Here is a 17,185-nt window from a genome sequence, read left to right on the forward strand (position 1 = left end):
CTACATGTAAAATGCAAACTGCTACATGTGCAACACTCTTTGGCCCAAGACCAAGTGGAATCTTGGGGAAAGCACATAGATGTACATGTAGCCAAACACTGCTAACTGCAAAGGTAGGACTTTTGCTCTTTGTTGTTAACTCCGTTAAACTGCATTTAACAGCATCTACAATATTGTAACTTACTTGTTTGTCAGCAGGTCTTGAAACACCATAGCCAGCAGCTGTGAAGTAAAATAATTATTACATATTAATTTATATTTGGTTAGTAACTTTTCACACATTAATTTCTGATAAAATAAAGTACAGTAACTGTACTTTCATGACTGTGTAATGTGCAATTAATTACGATAAGCGCAACCAGCTATGGCTTACAATGAAACAGACATGTCCATTTGTACATTTACATGTACAAATGTATAGCGCTACCACTGACAAAAATGCTACAAACTGTATAAGGTAACCTATTTTAACTTTAGTACAAATTAGAAGTTATAATCAAAACCTTCTTACAAACCTTGGCTGCCCTTTCTTGGTTGCTCTGGAATATAGTTCCAAGCAGAACCATATTGTTTGGATTCCGACTGTTGGACAGTTCATTGTAGATCACATACTTCAATACTGTTCCTAAATTCTCTGAGTGCTGGTTAACCAATTCTCTGAGCAAACAAGAAGTAAATCAGAGTAATATTACAAAAACTGATTTTGTGTTCTTTAAAAACCGTACGCGTTCCTTTCTCCCACTGCAAAAAAAAAAAAAGATAAAGAACACCTGATCGTAGGTTGCTTTTCTCTCTACTCTGAAGACTTCAGTTCAGGTTGTGTGATTATACAATGTAGTAAATGCAAGTCATCAACAACAGTCCTATTTTGAACTATCCTCACCTAGAGAATCACACTACATGTATATGAACTAGTAAATGGCATCAAAACATTTGAAGGTGTATTTATAATAATGCACTGTACAGGATCTTTGTGATACTTGTTTTTATTAATAGATCACAGGGCTGTCATTAAGGGCCATAACCCGTAGCACCTGTTACGACTAAGTATGCTTGATTTTCCCTTGACGCTACAGGTGAAATTGCCTGTTGTTGATAGAATTCACCCATAAAGTAACAAATTTGCTGCGGGTGTGGAGAATAAGGCTTCAGGTGACTAAAAACTTAATGACAGCCCTGTATCATAGCAGAATAAAAAACATACTTGATACAGTTCACGTAATGGTTAGCAAGAGGCTTGGTCTTCAGTCTCATTCTGATCAGGTTACTAATAACTTCAACATCCTCACTACTATGACTGTTACAGTTCAATGCAAGAGACATGAGCAGTTCCTGAGCTGGACGAGTCAGCTGCAACACAGTTAAATGAAATAAGTATGATATGGATAATTATCTAGCATAATTTTAACGACCAAAATACTAGGGAAAAAGTCATGAATATGGCCTTCAACAATTTTCACTTTATTTTTGATTCTATGAGTTCTCAGAATCAAAACATTTCATAGTATTTATTTCAATGTTCATCTGTTCAAGTACACAAATCCAAGATGGAGTACAATCATGTATATGTACTAAGCAAAACCAGAAGTATATCACCTCAAAGGTGATATGCTTCTGGCAAAACTTAGAAAATTCACTGAAGATTTCATACAAAACAAAAAATCGCAATTTAAAGAAAAAAAAATTGCACAAGTAACACAGGATTCTAACTAGTAAGGAAACTTTCAGAAGTGAATATTGGACACCTACAGATTTTATGTATTTTTTCATTTTTTTGCAATCCAGTTTGATGCAGATCATAACCAAAATGTTTATGTTACTGTTGCAATAAATGAACACGCAAATTACCTTGGGATTTTGAAGCCACATCTCAAGCCTATGGGAAACCGACAGTCTGATCTGACTGTACCCACATGTGACTGTCAGCAGTTTCAACAAGTTGCGTGTGATGCTGTCCAGTGGCTGACGTCTTGTTAATTGGTCGTGAACAAGTTCAAGGATATAGGTCTGGATATTGTGCTCAACAGAAGATGACATGAACCTTAAGTTGCATCATGAAAACAAAAAAAAATTACATACTAGTAATTCCTTGCTGTTCTCAATGTCCTCTGGTACGGAGTGTACTTTTATTATTTGAGGCTACAGACCACATGCTTGCATGAATTGTCTATCTCAATTTGTTGAGTTCATGGTGTCTAGAAAAGTGTTCAGATTATGTTTTATGATTTTTATTTCTCTGTTTTCTCCTTAGCTTTATTTTTTGATTAACAACTTGAGATAATCATTCTAAATTTAAAAAAAAAGACACTTTCCCAACATTATTTCATCAGACTTTGATTTCCAAACACTTCATGATTTGACATAAAAAATACCCATACTCTTAGTTGGCATATAATAAAACCAACTAAGGTATTTTAAACTCTCTTTGGTGTTTCATTCAAGAGTGATGAAGACTTCTCTCCTGCTAGGTATACATGTACTACTTATACTTGTAAAAGGTTTTACGACCATCACCCTGAAGGTTGGGTTCCAACATTTTCACCTTGAAATCACTGGTATGTTATCCTCCTCAAGTGAAGTGGATGTTTCCATTTCCTCAACAACTTCTTCTTCCTCTTTCGTTGGAACTACGAAAAACAAACAGACGCATTTATTTAAAATGCTCATTTGTGTTATAGTGGTAAATTTTAGTTTACATTTTTTGTAAATTTGTTTTATTATTTCCCTTTGATTATGGGATAAAGAAAGAAAAAAAGACACAAGGTATGAATTTGATAAAACTAGGAAAACAATATACTTATGAATGCAACTGTAATCACAGACAGTGTACTATACAAGTATTATGTAGTTAAGAAGTCAGAGGCTAACTTTTCTAACCCAGCAGTTCTGCTTATACCTGACTGTAATACATGTACATTCATGCCCGTACATGTAGCATCATTTCTTCCGGGTCACTTTTATTTGTTAACTTATGCAGAAGTTCTACAGGTAAAGTCTGCATATGAGCCAAGTGGCCCATGAGGCCGGAGCTTATCCTGGTTTCCGTAGCATGAAGCGACTAGGAGTATTTCTATTCCCCCCTGGATGGGATGTTAGTTCACCACAAGGGTTACTCCCAGCATTTAATTCGCCGGTAATGATTTATACACCTGGGTGGAGAGAAGCACTGTGAGAGTTAAGTGTCTTGCCCAAGAACACAACAGAATGTCCCCAGCCATGGTTGAATCCAGACTGCTTGATCTGGGGATGAGCGCACTAACCATGCAGCCACCGTGCCTCCCATAGCTCTATTAATATAGCTGGCTTTAACTATAAAGAACAATAACAAAACTTATCATTGCCCACCTGCACCCTGTGCTCCACTAGAGGTAGCCTGCTCAGAAGCCACCTGCTTCCCTGCAGGATCACTGTGCTGTCGTGCCAATGTTCGTGGTGCAGTTTTGGTCCCGAATGCCGTCAATATATTCTCAACAAAGCTTCGGCAATGTTCATTATCAACCCATACTCTGTCTCCCAGTGCATCCTCAACATAGACTTTGACAAACGACTCTGGCCAGTCATCTTCTTCTTGGTAGGCATAGAGCAGAATGTTACATGCCATCATGGGAACCAAGGCATTCACTCCCTTGGCAGGCTTGATGTTCATGGAGCCTCCTTCACGTTTTAATATGCTTGTGAGTGCCTACAAGAGAACAACATCAATCACTATTCATTTTTCTTGTTAGTGCATGTATACATAACCGAGCCCAGAGGAAATTTTAGTTTTAACTAACAGTATTGTTACAAACTACTACAGGTAAAGGTATAGTTAGCTTTAACTTAAAATTAAATTTAAAATTGACTTTCAAACCAACAGATAGACTACATGGCACAAATAATACTGGGCTAAGTACAAGTACATGTTGATGAACCTGTGAAGTCCAACAAGAGCAATTGCAGATTAAAATCTAGTGCATTTAACACATGATATTACAATCCAAATTGTTCCAAAGATTTCCTTGATGTGTACAATGTCAGGGCTGTGCTCTAGAAGTGCTTGGGTGCCACAGGCTACATGTACTAACTTATACCTTTGGGCGACTGGAAAAACTTCCTTTTTTCACAAAAGCTTAAGTGCTGGGTTCCCAGGATTTCATGGTTAGGAATGTTTGGGCTCCCCATAATTTTTTTTAGACTATAGCCTTGAGTGTATCCATTTGTTGTCTAATGTTTCTCTTGGAATGTCACATGGATAATGTAAAACATCCATATCTGGCCCATGCTGATTGATTGACTGATTTTTGACAACTCACACAGTGTCACATCATACATGAATGCCATCAGTGGTGCCTATCCAGCTTCCCCTATCCTGGGCAAGCCTCTTCAGCTGCGTCCATGTATACCCAATCATCTTTATACATGCACCTTTGCAAAATTGTGTTGTCAGGTGTTCCTTGGCCTACATTCTCTAACTCTCTTACTGGAAGACTGTGCTAGACTAGTGATGGTAGATGCTGGTTTCCGCAACATGTCACCCACCATTTGCTTCCCCACATACACATAATTTTACACACAATGATGTACACATTTTGTTAGGTTTCAGCCTTGAGTCCTGATCTGCAAAGCCTGTAAACCCTCTGAACTAGCCTATATTATTGCATCTTATTCTACACAGAGAACAGTCTACACATGTAATTATAACCTAATCAAGTCCTCACTCACCTCTACAACTCTGTTAGACAGGAAGAATTCAGGTCTGCTCTTTGCCAAGTAAATCAAATTCATGATCATGATGGTATCAGGTTTGGCTTTGTTTGATTTAAGATTCTTTATTGCTCCCAGAAGAAGAGCATCAACCCTTAACTTGTTGCCACTGGCATCTGCATCAAGCATCTGATCCTCAAGTTCGGATGGACTCACTAGAGTTACAGATAACTATGTTAGCTGGAGTTAACAATCTTTTCTCTTTGAGCAATCATTTCTTCCCCTACTCAAAAGATGTCACATATTTAAGTAATAAAAATAATTGTACAGCACAGTTGAAGCTGCAATATTTGGATTCATAATACTATGGATGGATTTAAATTTGTGTTGAATTTGTCTGTGAATGACGATGACCAGTCAGAGAAGCAAAATGTACACACGGAGCCCCGTACAATGTGGAATTTTTCATTTCAAAAACTGAAATCTCTCAAAAGGGGCAAGAATTGAGCCTAAATAGGTACATCTGTTCTACTTAAAGTGAACATTCATATGTTCAATATCACACTGCTAGGATTCCTACAGTGTATATAAATTTAGACAAAATATTGTATGTTATTAATTTACACAGTTTCTAAGTTCATTTACGGCAGTATCCCTAGCCTGTTTCAGTCCCTAAGTCAGTAGGGATGATGGAAAAAGCGGATGGGTGACAAGTGGGATCTGGGAGGGAAAAGGACCCTGCTCCTTGCCCGTCCACTTTTTTGATTGTCCCCACTGACCAAGAACCTGGAAGAGGCTAGAGTATCCTTAGTATGATGCTTAATTGCTTGTAGATGCCTCAGTCTCTATTCTTTCTTCCTAATTTAGTTGATGTGTTTGTTGCAGAGTAAAACTGTGTAAATTGTACTACTCTAACTCAAACTAAACAACATGTTGGTATTGCCATCTATGAGCTACATGCACATTAAACTGAACAGTTTTTTCAACATCCATTTCATTTCATTTCATCTAAGACATGTGCACAAATTTACTCTATATCCAAAATCCTTGTGCAAGTGTACAAATCATGTACCTTCAATAGGAGTGACTTCTCCATGTGCTAGAGACTGAGCACTAGTTCCAGACCTCTTACTGCTCTCTCCATCTCCAGTCTTGAAGGAATGGGAAGGATAAGTTGGAGAAGACAACTTGGGTCTCTTAGGGGCACCAAGTGGAGTCAGGGGACTGGATGGCTCTCTCTTCCTATCAGAAAGGGATGAGCTTCCTGGTTTCTTTGAAGGTAGAGGTTGCGGTGGTTTGAGTGGCTGAAGAGGTTTTAATGGCTGAAGGGGTTTCAGCTCACTTTCTGGATTTCTAGAGCCTCTACTTCCTGTTAAAAAAACAAAAACATACAGTTTAACTTTATTGAGGTTTCTTCCAGGATGAAATTTCTACAATTATAATAATTATTGTGAAACACCTTACCAAGCGCAATAAAGTCTCCAGGTGGTGGGTGACCTGCACAGCAAATTATAAGAAAAAAGTTACGTTAACAACAACATACATTGTACATGCACAGTATAAAGTCAGCTTGGAACTGATATATGTCATGAATAACCTAGACATGACTCACTAAAGTATTTTGGTTTATTTTAGAAACTCAGCCCCATTCAAAAACAATACTCAAGTTTTCTTTTCCCTTGCAAGTATATACAAGGAAAATTTCTGGCTGTCTAACAGTCAGTCCATACATGTAGTTAAAGACCTGCTAACCTACAACAAATCTAGCAGGAACTCCTATATAAAAACGACTGGGGTGCTCAACAGAAATTCTGAAAAGAACCCCTAAGAGGTACCAAGGACATACTTTCTGGACGTGACTTGAATTTTTTTCTACAACAACACATTACCTCCTGTCAAATGTTTTCACGGTTTGTACCCTTTCCAGGAAAAAATTGCTAGGACTTTTCCAAGACTTTTCCAGGACTCAGATTGATTTTTCCAGGACTCTCAAATTCACATTAACCCTTTCACTCTCGAGATCTCAATGTTACAAGTAATTCTCCTTACTGTCTGCCATGCATTTCATATGTTTTACTTGAGTTTAACAGATTTCCAGAACTTTCCAGGACTAGTAGCCTTTTTCCAGGACTTTCCAGTCCTGGAAAATGCCACAATAAAATTCCAGGACTTTCCAGGTTTTCCAGGACCCGTATGAACCCTGTTTTTTGTCTCAATACCCTTGAAGGTACTGCAAAAATTCTCACTGTGGACCTTTCGAGGCTGCAGACCCTAAGAGGTACCAAAACGGCCTTTTTCAACTCCTAAACGTTACGACAAACACCCCCATCACTAATGTACAAGGGTCTCCCCCCCCTGCAACCCCCCAGGGAGAACACTTTGTCACTCTCCTTCGCCCAAACCCAACCAGAATAAGTAAATGGTACTAAAAAGAAAGATCCAAATACCACACATTCGACATAAGCTTACATGTGTAAACCAAACAAAACAAGCCAATCATGCAAAGATCCTACATATATCCAAGACGAAGGTGAAGTCTCTACATATAACACCCTTCAGACACTTCTCACAGCCCGGACAAATAAGTGCAGACAAATAAATATTTCACATCAAGCAGCATTCCAGTTCCTATATCTCAGTCTCCAAAAGTTGCTACACTGCCACACTGTGCTAAATCTAGAGACAGATTGGGCAAAATAAGTATTCTCTCACCCCTTGGTCCTGGTTTAGGCCTTCTTGCTCCAGGTCCACCTTTGTTCATGTTGAGAAGGGCAAAAGAATTCGGTAAATCACTGCTTCAACAAAACAAAAAATTTGTCCACCATCGCCGCCATTTTGATGGCGATAAATTAGTTTCCAGGCTCCATATTGCGGGAGAAAAGCTAGAGCCGTCATTCTAACTTTACAGCGGTATCTATATTTGTAAACAAAATGGCGGACAAGTTGAAGTCAAGAGAAAAGACCTCAGACTCCTCTAAATTCGGCAAGCTCGAGCTACCGATAAGAGAGTATAGAAGCAAATTAGTAAAAGCAGTGGAAGAAAATGATTTTTTGGTCGTTGTAGGAGAGACAGGAAGCGGGAAGACCACACAACTTCCGCAGTTTCTCCATAAAGCTGGTTACACATCCAGAAAACAAATGATCGGTGTGACTCAACCAAGACGTATTGCGGCTATTTCTGTAGCCACGCGGGTTTCGGAAGAAATGAATTGTCATTTAGGAGGTGAGGGTTTTTTCTTGACAACTAAAACGTTCTGTGAGAATTTATTTAATATGACACTGCAGGTTTCGGGACACATGTACAGGTGCCCCTAGAAAACTACCGAAGAGTTATTACTAAGTCCAGAACTCTTTAAGAACGAGGCAGTTTGAGAAATTTGTTAATTTAGCCTGAAACAGTGAGAAAAGACCGGTGTCCAAAGAATCAACAATTCTGTCAGTCAGTCAGAAAGGCAGGCAGACAGACAGACAGACAGACAATCATTCGTACAGCATGAAGAAGAGTAAGCAGTAAGACACAATTAAGGTGTCAGTCAGTTGGAAGGACATGCCAGACAAACAGAAAGACAGACATTGGACAGGCATTGTGTGAAACAGATTGTCAATCAGTACTCAGTAATTTGAATAGGAAGAGTTTAATTGATCAGAGTCAATGAATAAATAAAGCAATACATTTGTCAATCAGTCTATTAGAAAGAAAGTCAATTACAACAACAGGCTAGGGAATGGGTGCTTTAAAAAAAAATTCAACTGTCGTGTGCATACTTCCAGAAACTGTTGGTTATCAAGTGCGTTTTGATGACACCACCAGCGATAACACCCTTATCAAGTACATGACTGATGGCTGCCTCCTGCGAGAGTTTCTTGATGACTCTGCACTCAGCAAGTACAGCGTAATAATCTTAGATGAAGCTCATGAGAGAAGTTTGGACACTGTAAGTGTAAAGCAAGTGAATCATTTAGACATTTAACTAGAAGATACAATATAAATGGGATTTTGATCCTCTCATCTTGATTTCATTTTATCAATAATAATTAGTGTTATGGATGTTTGAAACTCTTCATGGTAACTCCCATTTTTATTCTTTGTATGACTTCATTCAAATTTCCCTACAATAGAGGTGTACGTATGTACATGTATGTATCTTAATTCAGCAATTAAATTTTAAAATGTCAGTAGAATGGACAGTACTGTACATACAGTAACTACATTCTGTATTTTTTTTCCCTCCATGGCAGTCAATGATATGCTTTTCTTTATTACACTTTGTTCTACAGGATATATTATTTGGACTTGTGAGGAAGCTTTTTCATAATAACAAGAAAAGTTCAGTAAGTAAAGATAAGCCTCCCAGAGTTCCAAAGATTATCATCATGTCAGCCACGTTAAATCATGACAAGTTCTCTGAATTCCTTGGTGACTGTCCAGTCTTTGAGATTCCTGGTCGCTGCTATCCTGTAAAGAATATTTTCTTGGACTATGTTGGTGTTAAGGACTTGCAGACTCCTAATTATTTGAAAAGGGTGAGTTTTTGAATGCAAATTATAGTTTAGTTATATACATGTAATGTAAAGTTCTGTACAATACGTTCTACATTAACAGCATCAAAAAAGACAGTAACTAAAGTAATAAACAGGTTAAAAAACTCATTTAAATTTTGTTTTTTTCTAGTGTTAAATTGAATAATTGAAAAGAATAAGTAGAATATGCTCTAACCTGTTATATGAAAAAGTCTGCACAAGAAGAAAAGCATCCAATACTGCTGGGGCTTATCTTGCTTTCTGCAGTATTACATGTAAGTGATTGCAAGTATATCCCAACTCTCTGGATAGGATGCTAATCCATCACAAGGTTACTTCAATCACAGCATTAAATTTGCCATTAATGCTTTATACATGTGCACCTGGTGGAGAGAGGTACATGTACCTTGAGACTCATGTGTCCTGCCACTGTGACACTATGATAGAAATTTTCCCAAACATGGCAAACCACTTGATCTGGAGTTCAGCGAACTAGCCATTGGGACACCATGCTTTGCTCCCCAAGAGAATGTATGGTCTTGAACCTTAAATAGATTGCATAATTAGTAATTTTATAGCCTGGCAATTGCAAACTCTAAATACTAAATGGTTATTAATAATAAATTGTTTGTAGGCTGTGGAGACAGTAATGAGAATCCATTTTGAGGAGCGTGCAGGAGATATACTAGTTTTCCTAACGGGTCAGGAAGAAATTGAACATGCTTGTGACAAGCTGTTTGAAGCCGCAGAGAAAGTAGATTACAGTCATGATGTTCATTATAGTGACGTAGAAGCCATGTTGATTCTGCCTCTGTATGGATCCATGACGACAGGTTTGTGTGGTTGAGCTCAATGGTTTTTAAGTCTCTTTGGACAAAATAATTGGTTTCTAAAGAATCTGTGGTGTGGTTACAATGGGCAAGAGGAACACTAAGCTTGTTTGTCAATTTGAATATTAGCTGCCATGGCAAGTTTGAGTGTTAGCACTTCATGATCTGGAGTAAATTGAGCAAGGACCAATGCTCAGTCTGTTGTTACCCATCTGTTATTTGGTATCAGGCTAAGAAAGAATGTACTCTCACTCTATTATTAATTTAATTTATTTTGTTTGTTTCAAAATTTCAACAGTACAGTATCTACATGTAATGAGTACTAATTGAAATTTCCTTATTATTTCAGAACTACAGAAAAGAGTATTTGATCCTCCAAGTCGTTCTGTGCGGAAAGTAGTGGTGGCAACAAACATTGCGGCAACATCACTAACCATTGAAGGGATCAGGTAAACAGCACTGAACATTTATTTCATATTAACTTTTTTCAGGAATCAAACACAGCTTTCTGCACATATTACTTTCTGATCCTCTACAATCACTGCATATCTAATAATTCTAAGGCCCTTGCGCCATGATGTTGCTTTAGTTTATCATTTTCTTACAGGTATGTAGTGGATAGTGGTTTTGTGAAACAGTTATCTCACAATCCCCGCACAAGACTGGACTCTCTCAATGTTGTTTTGATATCAAGGTACATAACTGTTATTTTTGAAAGATAGTTAACTGCAGCAGGGCTTATTTTTTTCCTCTTTAGCTACATTCTGTGTGTCATAAAAAAATTGTTGGATTCCTTTTATAACACATCCAGGTCTGAAGCTATTCAAAGGGCAGGAAGGGCTGGTAGAACTGCACCTGGCAAGTGCTTTCGACTATATTCAAAGTAAGATGGCATGTAAAGTAAACTTATCTAACTACTAAATTGAGGATATGTTTAAAGTGTATGTATCTCTTTTTCATGCATGAATACTGTTAGTTGTTGGTTTGTTACTTGTATCTCAGATTCTTATCTAACATCTAGTCAAAAAATTAAAACTCCATGGCTGATGTCCAGTATCCTTAGTTTATCTTTACAGCATCTTAGTTTGACTTAAAATTTTCAAAAACCAGAAAGAAACCAAACATGAAACTATCTTCCTTATTTTACCTTCATTTCCTCTTTTAGGGAAGTTTATGAGATGGCGATGACAGAAGAAACAGTCCCTGAAATTCAGAGGACAAGCTTGGGTCATGTGATACTTTATCTGAAGTCCATGGGAATACATGATGTGTTAGGGTATATAAACTTGCATTGTCTATAGCAATTTATATTTATTTCAAAACCAAAATCAGGTACATGTTAACAATACATAGCATGAATAAAACCACAAAGCTGTTAGTGAGAAGAGGTGGGTAAACTCTGTATACAAGCCAAGTGGCTCATCAGGCCGGCACTTATCTCCAGTTTCTGTAGCATGAAGTGACTAGGAGTATATGTATTTCTACTCCCCCCTGGATAGGATATGCTAGTCCATTGCAGGGTTACCCCCAGCATTAAATTCACCAATACCCATTTATACACCTCAGTGGAGAGGGATGCTGTGAGAGTAAAGTGTCTTGCCCAAGAACGCAACAGCATGTACAGGGCTTGAACCTGGACTGCTCATTCCATAGACGAGCTCATTAACCATGGGGTCACTGTGCCCCCACTAGTGAGAAGAACCCACCTGATATTTCCATTTTATTGTCATCTATTGTTTGTAATACCATGCTGAGCAGGATTTTAATTTGACACATTCAGTTGTTTTTTTTTAGCTTTCAATACATTGATCCACCAGAAGAAAGAATGATTTTAGAGGCATTAAAGCAGCTTTACTACTTTGGTGCATTAGACAGGTAAACCTTTGTTTTTCAACTTACAGTAGTTACAATGCATCAAACATTCTCGCTCACATACAATTATTGGTTTAAATGCATCGTGTGACTGAACATTGTATTATTGTAAATCTAGGAATTGTAATCGAAACATTTTAATCGTAATTTTAAATTTTTAGCAAAATTAAATTTAAGTACACGACCCCACAAGCTTTTAGCTTTAATTATTATCGTGTTTAAATAAAGTTTATCTATCTATCTATCTATGTAACATGCCCCAGCTAAAACTGGGGAATATCTGATTGATATGTCCCAATGTTCAAAAGTGCATGTGCAGGGGAAAATATTTAAAGGATAATAACCACAATAGCCTCCATTTGACTTCAAAAATATGCTAGGATATCTGTCCCTGGACATTATCTGTTCCTTGAAGCTCAAAGTGTTCCTCAGGCTTCACTCTCAGAAAAGTGCTTGCTTCTCGGAACAAATAATGTCTGCAGACAAATATCTGAGCATATTTTTGTGCCAAATGGAGGATATCCTCTTCTACATTTAATTTTCTCCATCTGAATCATAACTGCTTTTATAAATTAATTTTTCAGTGGTGGCAATGTCACTTCCCTTGGTCGCCAGATGACAGAATTTCCGCTCTCTCCAGGGCTTTCCAGGACTGTTATTTTCTCGGCCAGTCTTGATTGTGCAGACCTGGTACTTCCAGTGGCTGCCATGTTGTCCGTGGAAAATGTTTTTGTTACTCCAGGGGGAAAAAAGAATTTATCAGCAGCTACAAAGGCCCATAAGGATCTTGCGGAACAAGCAGGCGGGACAAACGACTTTGCCACGCTTCTGTATGTCTACAGAAAATGCCATTCAAGGTTAGTTTAATTACAAAAACAGAGCAAACTTTATTTGTTGGCAGCGTGAAATGTCAAAAACCCGGCTTCTTTTTTAGTCTAGTTCTGGTTTTGTACTTGCCTACTGTAGTTCCTGTGCGGCTTTCTCCCAGGTCTTCACGGTCAGATGATTTCGGTGACATATCCGAGACGAACGGCCCGGGGCACACACTTTTCGCACCGGACCGCGTGACCTTAAAACGATTGGCATCGGCGAAATATTGCGGCCTTGGAACTAGGCAAGTTTTGTACAAGATTGTGTGGAGTTCTGATAGGCAATGTAACCAGAATTGTTTCATACGTCAGGTGTGTGTCGGAAGCGGAAGGACTTACAGTCGAGATAAAAATGTTTTAAAATGCATTGCTATTCCTCCCAATTCAAATACGCTTTCCCATTGGAGGAGAACGTGTCACATGCCATGGGTCAAAACTCACTAACTCTCTTGGGCGACCAAAACTCAATAACTCCTCAGGGAAAAAAAAACTTGTAACTTGAACTTGCGACTCACACGTGATCAGGTCGTGCACCTTTAAACCGCGGCCAATTTTTAAGCCGTCGCCAAGCAAATAATTTTTTCGCAGTTTTTTCTATTTTTGAGTTGGGAAGTATAAAAAACACCTAATGGGTGGCCCCGCCGGAAACATTGATGGTCTCAGGGAAACAAATCTCACTGTTGCCCTCGGGGCTAATCTTTAATGCTTCGTCTTTCCGCGCTAAATCAGAGAAAGCAATGAATCTTTGAACAAGCTTCCTGAACGGTTTCCATTTTACAGAACACATTTCTCTTTTGCCTTCTGCAGCTCCTCGCCTCCGCGCTGGTGTCGTGAACATTACATTCATTGGCGAGCGCTGAAAATGGCGCACAACATTCATCGTCAACTGGAAACCATTTTACAAAGACAAGTGAGTGTAACAATCAGGTTTCCCTATACAAGTTTGGTAGCCACGGATTAGCCGCCTATCACGTGGATAATGCGTTTCCAGTAAAACTTGTTCTTTTAATTTTCCAGATTAATAAGAACGCTGTGCCAAAGCAAGTTACCGAGAAACCAAGTACAAACTCGAAAGATCTGCTCAGGAGAGCACTTTGTAGCGGATATTTCTACAATGTGGCTCGAAAGTAGGCCATCTTTGATTTACATGTACGGTTTATTTAAAGTTGGCGTGAAATTGAATGGCATTCTTTTGGGGGAAAAAACCGCTTATTTTCCCTTGAACTTCTAATCGTTTATCATCTTTTTGTTGGTTTTCCAAAGCGCAATCAGAGCACATGCAATCTAATGGCTGGTGTTTTTAACTTAACTTTTTAACTGCCTCTGGCCAGAAAATGGCATGGAAAAGATTACTGATATACTATGTTGACGTTCGTTTTTGAACATCCTCGGAGACCCAACCGGTAGCTAGTCGGAACTACGAGATATTTTCGAGCGATAACTTACATGTACCTCAAACCTTCACCCGAAAATATCGCGTCGCCCGAAAATATCGCGTCGTCCCGACTAGCTGCGCCTGGGTCTCCGAGGGTCGTTTTTGTTGCTATCTTGCTATCTTCGCTGTGATTTCTACCAGTAGCTTTTCTCTCTTTTTATAGAAGTAGCACAGGAAACAGCTTTCGTACGATGGATGGACATGGCACTCAAGTTTACATTCATCCTTCGTCAACGGTGGGAAGCACGGGCGATATTACAGAATTCCGAGAGTAACCTTGTCACAGGGTGCTTTAGAGAGCGTTTTGATCGGGGAAGCGGAGTCAGGACAGGCTTGAGAAGAAAGGGAAAAAGAGTCCAAGGGTGTACTGAATGACGGGTAACCCGTTGAGGTGTCAGCGTGGCCGAGCGGTTAGGGCGCCGGACTTAAAATCCGGAGGCCGCGGGTTCAAGTCCCGCTCCGGCTGACCACTTAGCTAGAGTTGTTTCTCGGTAGACCCTAGTTCAACTCCTCGGACATGCTTATAAATAGCCGACTGGCCTGCCTCCCGTCAGTTGGGATTTTTAAGCATATTTTGTTGAGTTGATATATTTACTTCTTCCAGTTTAAGTGGCATGGCTGTGAATTAGTTAGGTGTAGCTAAGTGCTTTGACCACTATAGACAACAGCATTTGAACGTCGACGTTTTGTGGGTCCACGATGACCATGAGACAGGGGAACAAAATTACTGTATGCAGCGTTCTCCCAGCCAAATTTAAAACCCCTCAATGCAGGTTATTTTTAATATAAATTAGAAGTCTGCGATTATTGATGCTCAAGAAGAGGTACTTCTTTAAGGTCATCGTGTCAATCAAATGCGATAATCTGAAGCCGTTACTTCGAAATGTTACGATAGTTTCTTCAAGTAAGAACATTCCTGTTCCTGAGCTAGCGCACAACCTTATTGATCTTCTAACTTTTGATAAATTATTGTTTTAATTTCTGTAGTTGTTTGGTTGTGAAGATCAGCTGGAGTGGATAATATTTCATGATATCATATGGACCTCAAAAATCTATGTGAGAACGGTGTGCCCGGTCAGTAATTTATTTCCATACTCGCTGAATCTTGTCTTACAAATTTAACCTGCTATCCTTTTTTCATTCAGTTCTTTTTGAGAGACTGTGCTCTTCATATTTCAAATCTCGCTCTAGCTATCTGGACGTTACTTAAATTAACCAGTTTCTTGAAATTGGGTTCATGTTATACTTGGGGTCATTTTTTTTTTTCTTTCTACCCATTGTTGCGCTGTAGATAAGGTACGATTGGGTGAGAGACCTCCTGCCTAGGTTACATGAAGTAGACAGTTATTCATTGTCGGGCTGGGCTGAAGGGAACCTAACAGACAGTTGTCATGAAGGGAACTCACGTGACCTTGACCAACACCAAACAGGTTTGTTTATACCGGTTGCTTCAGTTTATCGTGTTCAGCTGTAGATGTTTTGTTTTCGTTTAGAAGAATAGCTTTTACGTATTTTGTTTCAGATTCTTCCGTTGAAGTTGTTAAAATTTCAAAGCGAAACACAGAAGACTCTATTACGGCTGCCAGGCAACGCTTTATGGAGAGAAAAAGAGCACGTGACCAAAAGCAGGACACGTGACTGGAGTAACAAGCCTGAGAAGGTGAAACGCTTTTATAAGGACAGGCAGCACGTGGATAGCGCCATGCCGAAGGGCACGTGCAGCAAGCAGATCTCCCGGCATCATGTGCATCAAGTGCAATGCAAAAGGTGCTGCTATTTACTTCATGAATGGGGACACACGACAAAAACGTTGATGAATAGTTTAACGGAGGCTCACATACACTGTAGCAAGAGCTATGTGGATTTTGGACCCTGAATTGCAGGACAGTTTTTTGTCAGTTTTGTTTTGGACATTTTTAAAAAGCGTATCAAATTAGTTAATTTCACAAGCCTGCTGGACAATACTTGTAAAGACTGTTTTTTTATGTAACAACTAACAAGTTACTTTATTGCATGACTCATTGTTTGTTTTACATATTTTTCAATACTGACATATGTACATATATTTCATATTTTATTAACTATTATACCCAAAAAACAGAGCTGATCAACCACCTATGACTTGACGCTGCAGGGTTTTGAAAGGGAACAATTAGAATTTAATTAATTGTCCACTGTCGTATAGTTTGAAGAAATAGCACATGCGGTGAGTGCAAATTACTTCGCAGCCCTTTGCGAAATTACAAGCACTAAAAACGCAAAAAAGGATAACAATCAGTATGAGGACACGCAAAATAATGTCAGGAAGATTACTTCGCGCGCACTTTACACTTACTTTAATTTGTGACATCACAAATAATAAGATAAGATAAGAACTTTATTAGTGTGTCGAAGTCGCTAGCATACAATGTACACTAATTGGGGACACCTAACTACGATTACTTATCGAATTGTTATTGTTTATATTTTTCATTGCCGTTTCATTGACATTACCCTAGCTTGAAAGCCGGAATGTTAAACTTTGCGTTGTTCAAGACTGTTAGCCATTTGGACAAATCACGGAATTTTCCGTAATTCGTGCTTTAATTTCTTTTGAAAAGTCGCGATGAGCTAAAAAAAATAGCCCGGTGGTCTTGCATCAATTTTGAAACAAACTGAAATAAGGCTTCATTGCTCGGTTTTAACCCCCGGGCGCATTGTCATTTGAAGGTCTCGTTTTGAAAGAAAGGCAAAATAAAGTGGCATTTTCGAAATTTGGCCCTCGTGGCATTCGCGCTTCTAGTTTCCTTCTCCGACGGTCTCTCCCCACCCCTTTGAATTAAACGCCTGCCCCGTAGATTACAAAAAAAATCAAAACGTCACAGTTTTAACTAGATGTAACTTTGTATTTTGCAGATAAACGGTCTATACACCTTTTCTTTTTGTCGCTTAAATCTTACATGAATCAAAACTGGCCATTATTGTCCATAATTAGC

At 38.7% G+C, this 17,185-nt stretch overlaps 2 protein-coding genes and 1 non-coding gene across 4 annotated transcripts in view; 2 read left to right on the plus strand and 1 right to left on the minus strand.

Moving 5' to 3' along the window:
• LOC145489109 (integrator complex subunit 1-like) overlaps positions 1-7,514 on the minus strand; it is a 36,392-nt gene extending 28,878 nt beyond the window's left edge. For both annotated transcript variants that reach the window (XM_081468015.1, XM_081468016.1), the window contains exons 1-10: positions 7,396-7,514; positions 6,148-6,180; positions 5,756-6,052; positions 4,702-4,898; positions 3,346-3,682; positions 2,543-2,627; positions 1,849-2,041; positions 1,205-1,350; positions 516-657; positions 185-222 (exon numbers count right to left, since the gene is read on the minus strand). In XM_081468015.1, coding sequence (XP_081324141.1) covers positions 185-222; positions 516-657; positions 1,205-1,350; positions 1,849-2,041; positions 2,543-2,627; positions 3,346-3,682; positions 4,702-4,898; positions 5,756-6,052; positions 6,148-6,180; positions 7,396-7,444 — 1,517 coding nt within the window. In that variant the 5' untranslated portion in view covers positions 7,445-7,514. The remainder of the gene's footprint in view (positions 1-184; positions 223-515; positions 658-1,204; positions 1,351-1,848; positions 2,042-2,542; positions 2,628-3,345; positions 3,683-4,701; positions 4,899-5,755; positions 6,053-6,147; positions 6,181-7,395) is intronic.
• Positions 7,515-7,604: 90 nt separating this feature from the next.
• LOC145490171 (putative ATP-dependent RNA helicase DHX40) lies at positions 7,605-15,854 on the plus strand. Its single transcript, XM_081469282.1, has 16 exons — positions 7,605-7,906; positions 8,455-8,618; positions 8,962-9,207; positions 9,839-10,037; positions 10,384-10,483; positions 10,642-10,728; positions 10,846-10,917; positions 11,200-11,310; positions 11,829-11,909; positions 12,491-12,763; positions 13,583-13,685; positions 13,793-13,902; positions 14,374-14,446; positions 15,198-15,284; positions 15,502-15,640; positions 15,733-15,854. The coding sequence occupies exons 1-16, from the start codon at positions 7,615-7,617 to the stop codon at positions 15,846-15,848; spliced, it is 2,253 nt and encodes a 750-aa protein (XP_081325408.1). The 5' UTR covers positions 7,605-7,614; the 3' UTR covers positions 15,849-15,854.
• Trnal-uaa (transfer RNA leucine (anticodon UAA)) lies at positions 14,604-14,679 on the plus strand. Its single transcript has one exon. It is a non-coding gene; the product is annotated as a tRNA-Leu (tRNA).
• Positions 15,855-17,185: the final 1,331 nt, after the last annotated feature.

This window comes from Orbicella franksi, chromosome 6 (genome assembly GCF_964199315.1).
Source record: "Orbicella franksi chromosome 6, jaOrbFran1.1, whole genome shotgun sequence".
In the NCBI taxonomy this organism is placed as follows: Eukaryota; Metazoa; Cnidaria; class Anthozoa; order Scleractinia; family Merulinidae; genus Orbicella; species Orbicella franksi.

Excerpts from the sequence above, each read along its gene's own strand:
- LOC145490171 (XM_081469282.1), top strand. The coding sequence starts at position 7,615 with ATGGCGGACAAGTTGAAGTCAAGAGAAAAGACCTCAGACTCCTCTAAA. Across the intron at positions 15,285-15,501 it reads ATGTGAGAACGGTGTGCCCG|ATAAGGTACGATTGGGTGAG; the intron begins GTCAGTAATTTA and ends GTTGCGCTGTAG. Across the intron at positions 15,641-15,732 it reads CCTTGACCAACACCAAACAG|ATTCTTCCGTTGAAGTTGTT; the intron begins GTTTGTTTATAC and ends ATTTTGTTTCAG.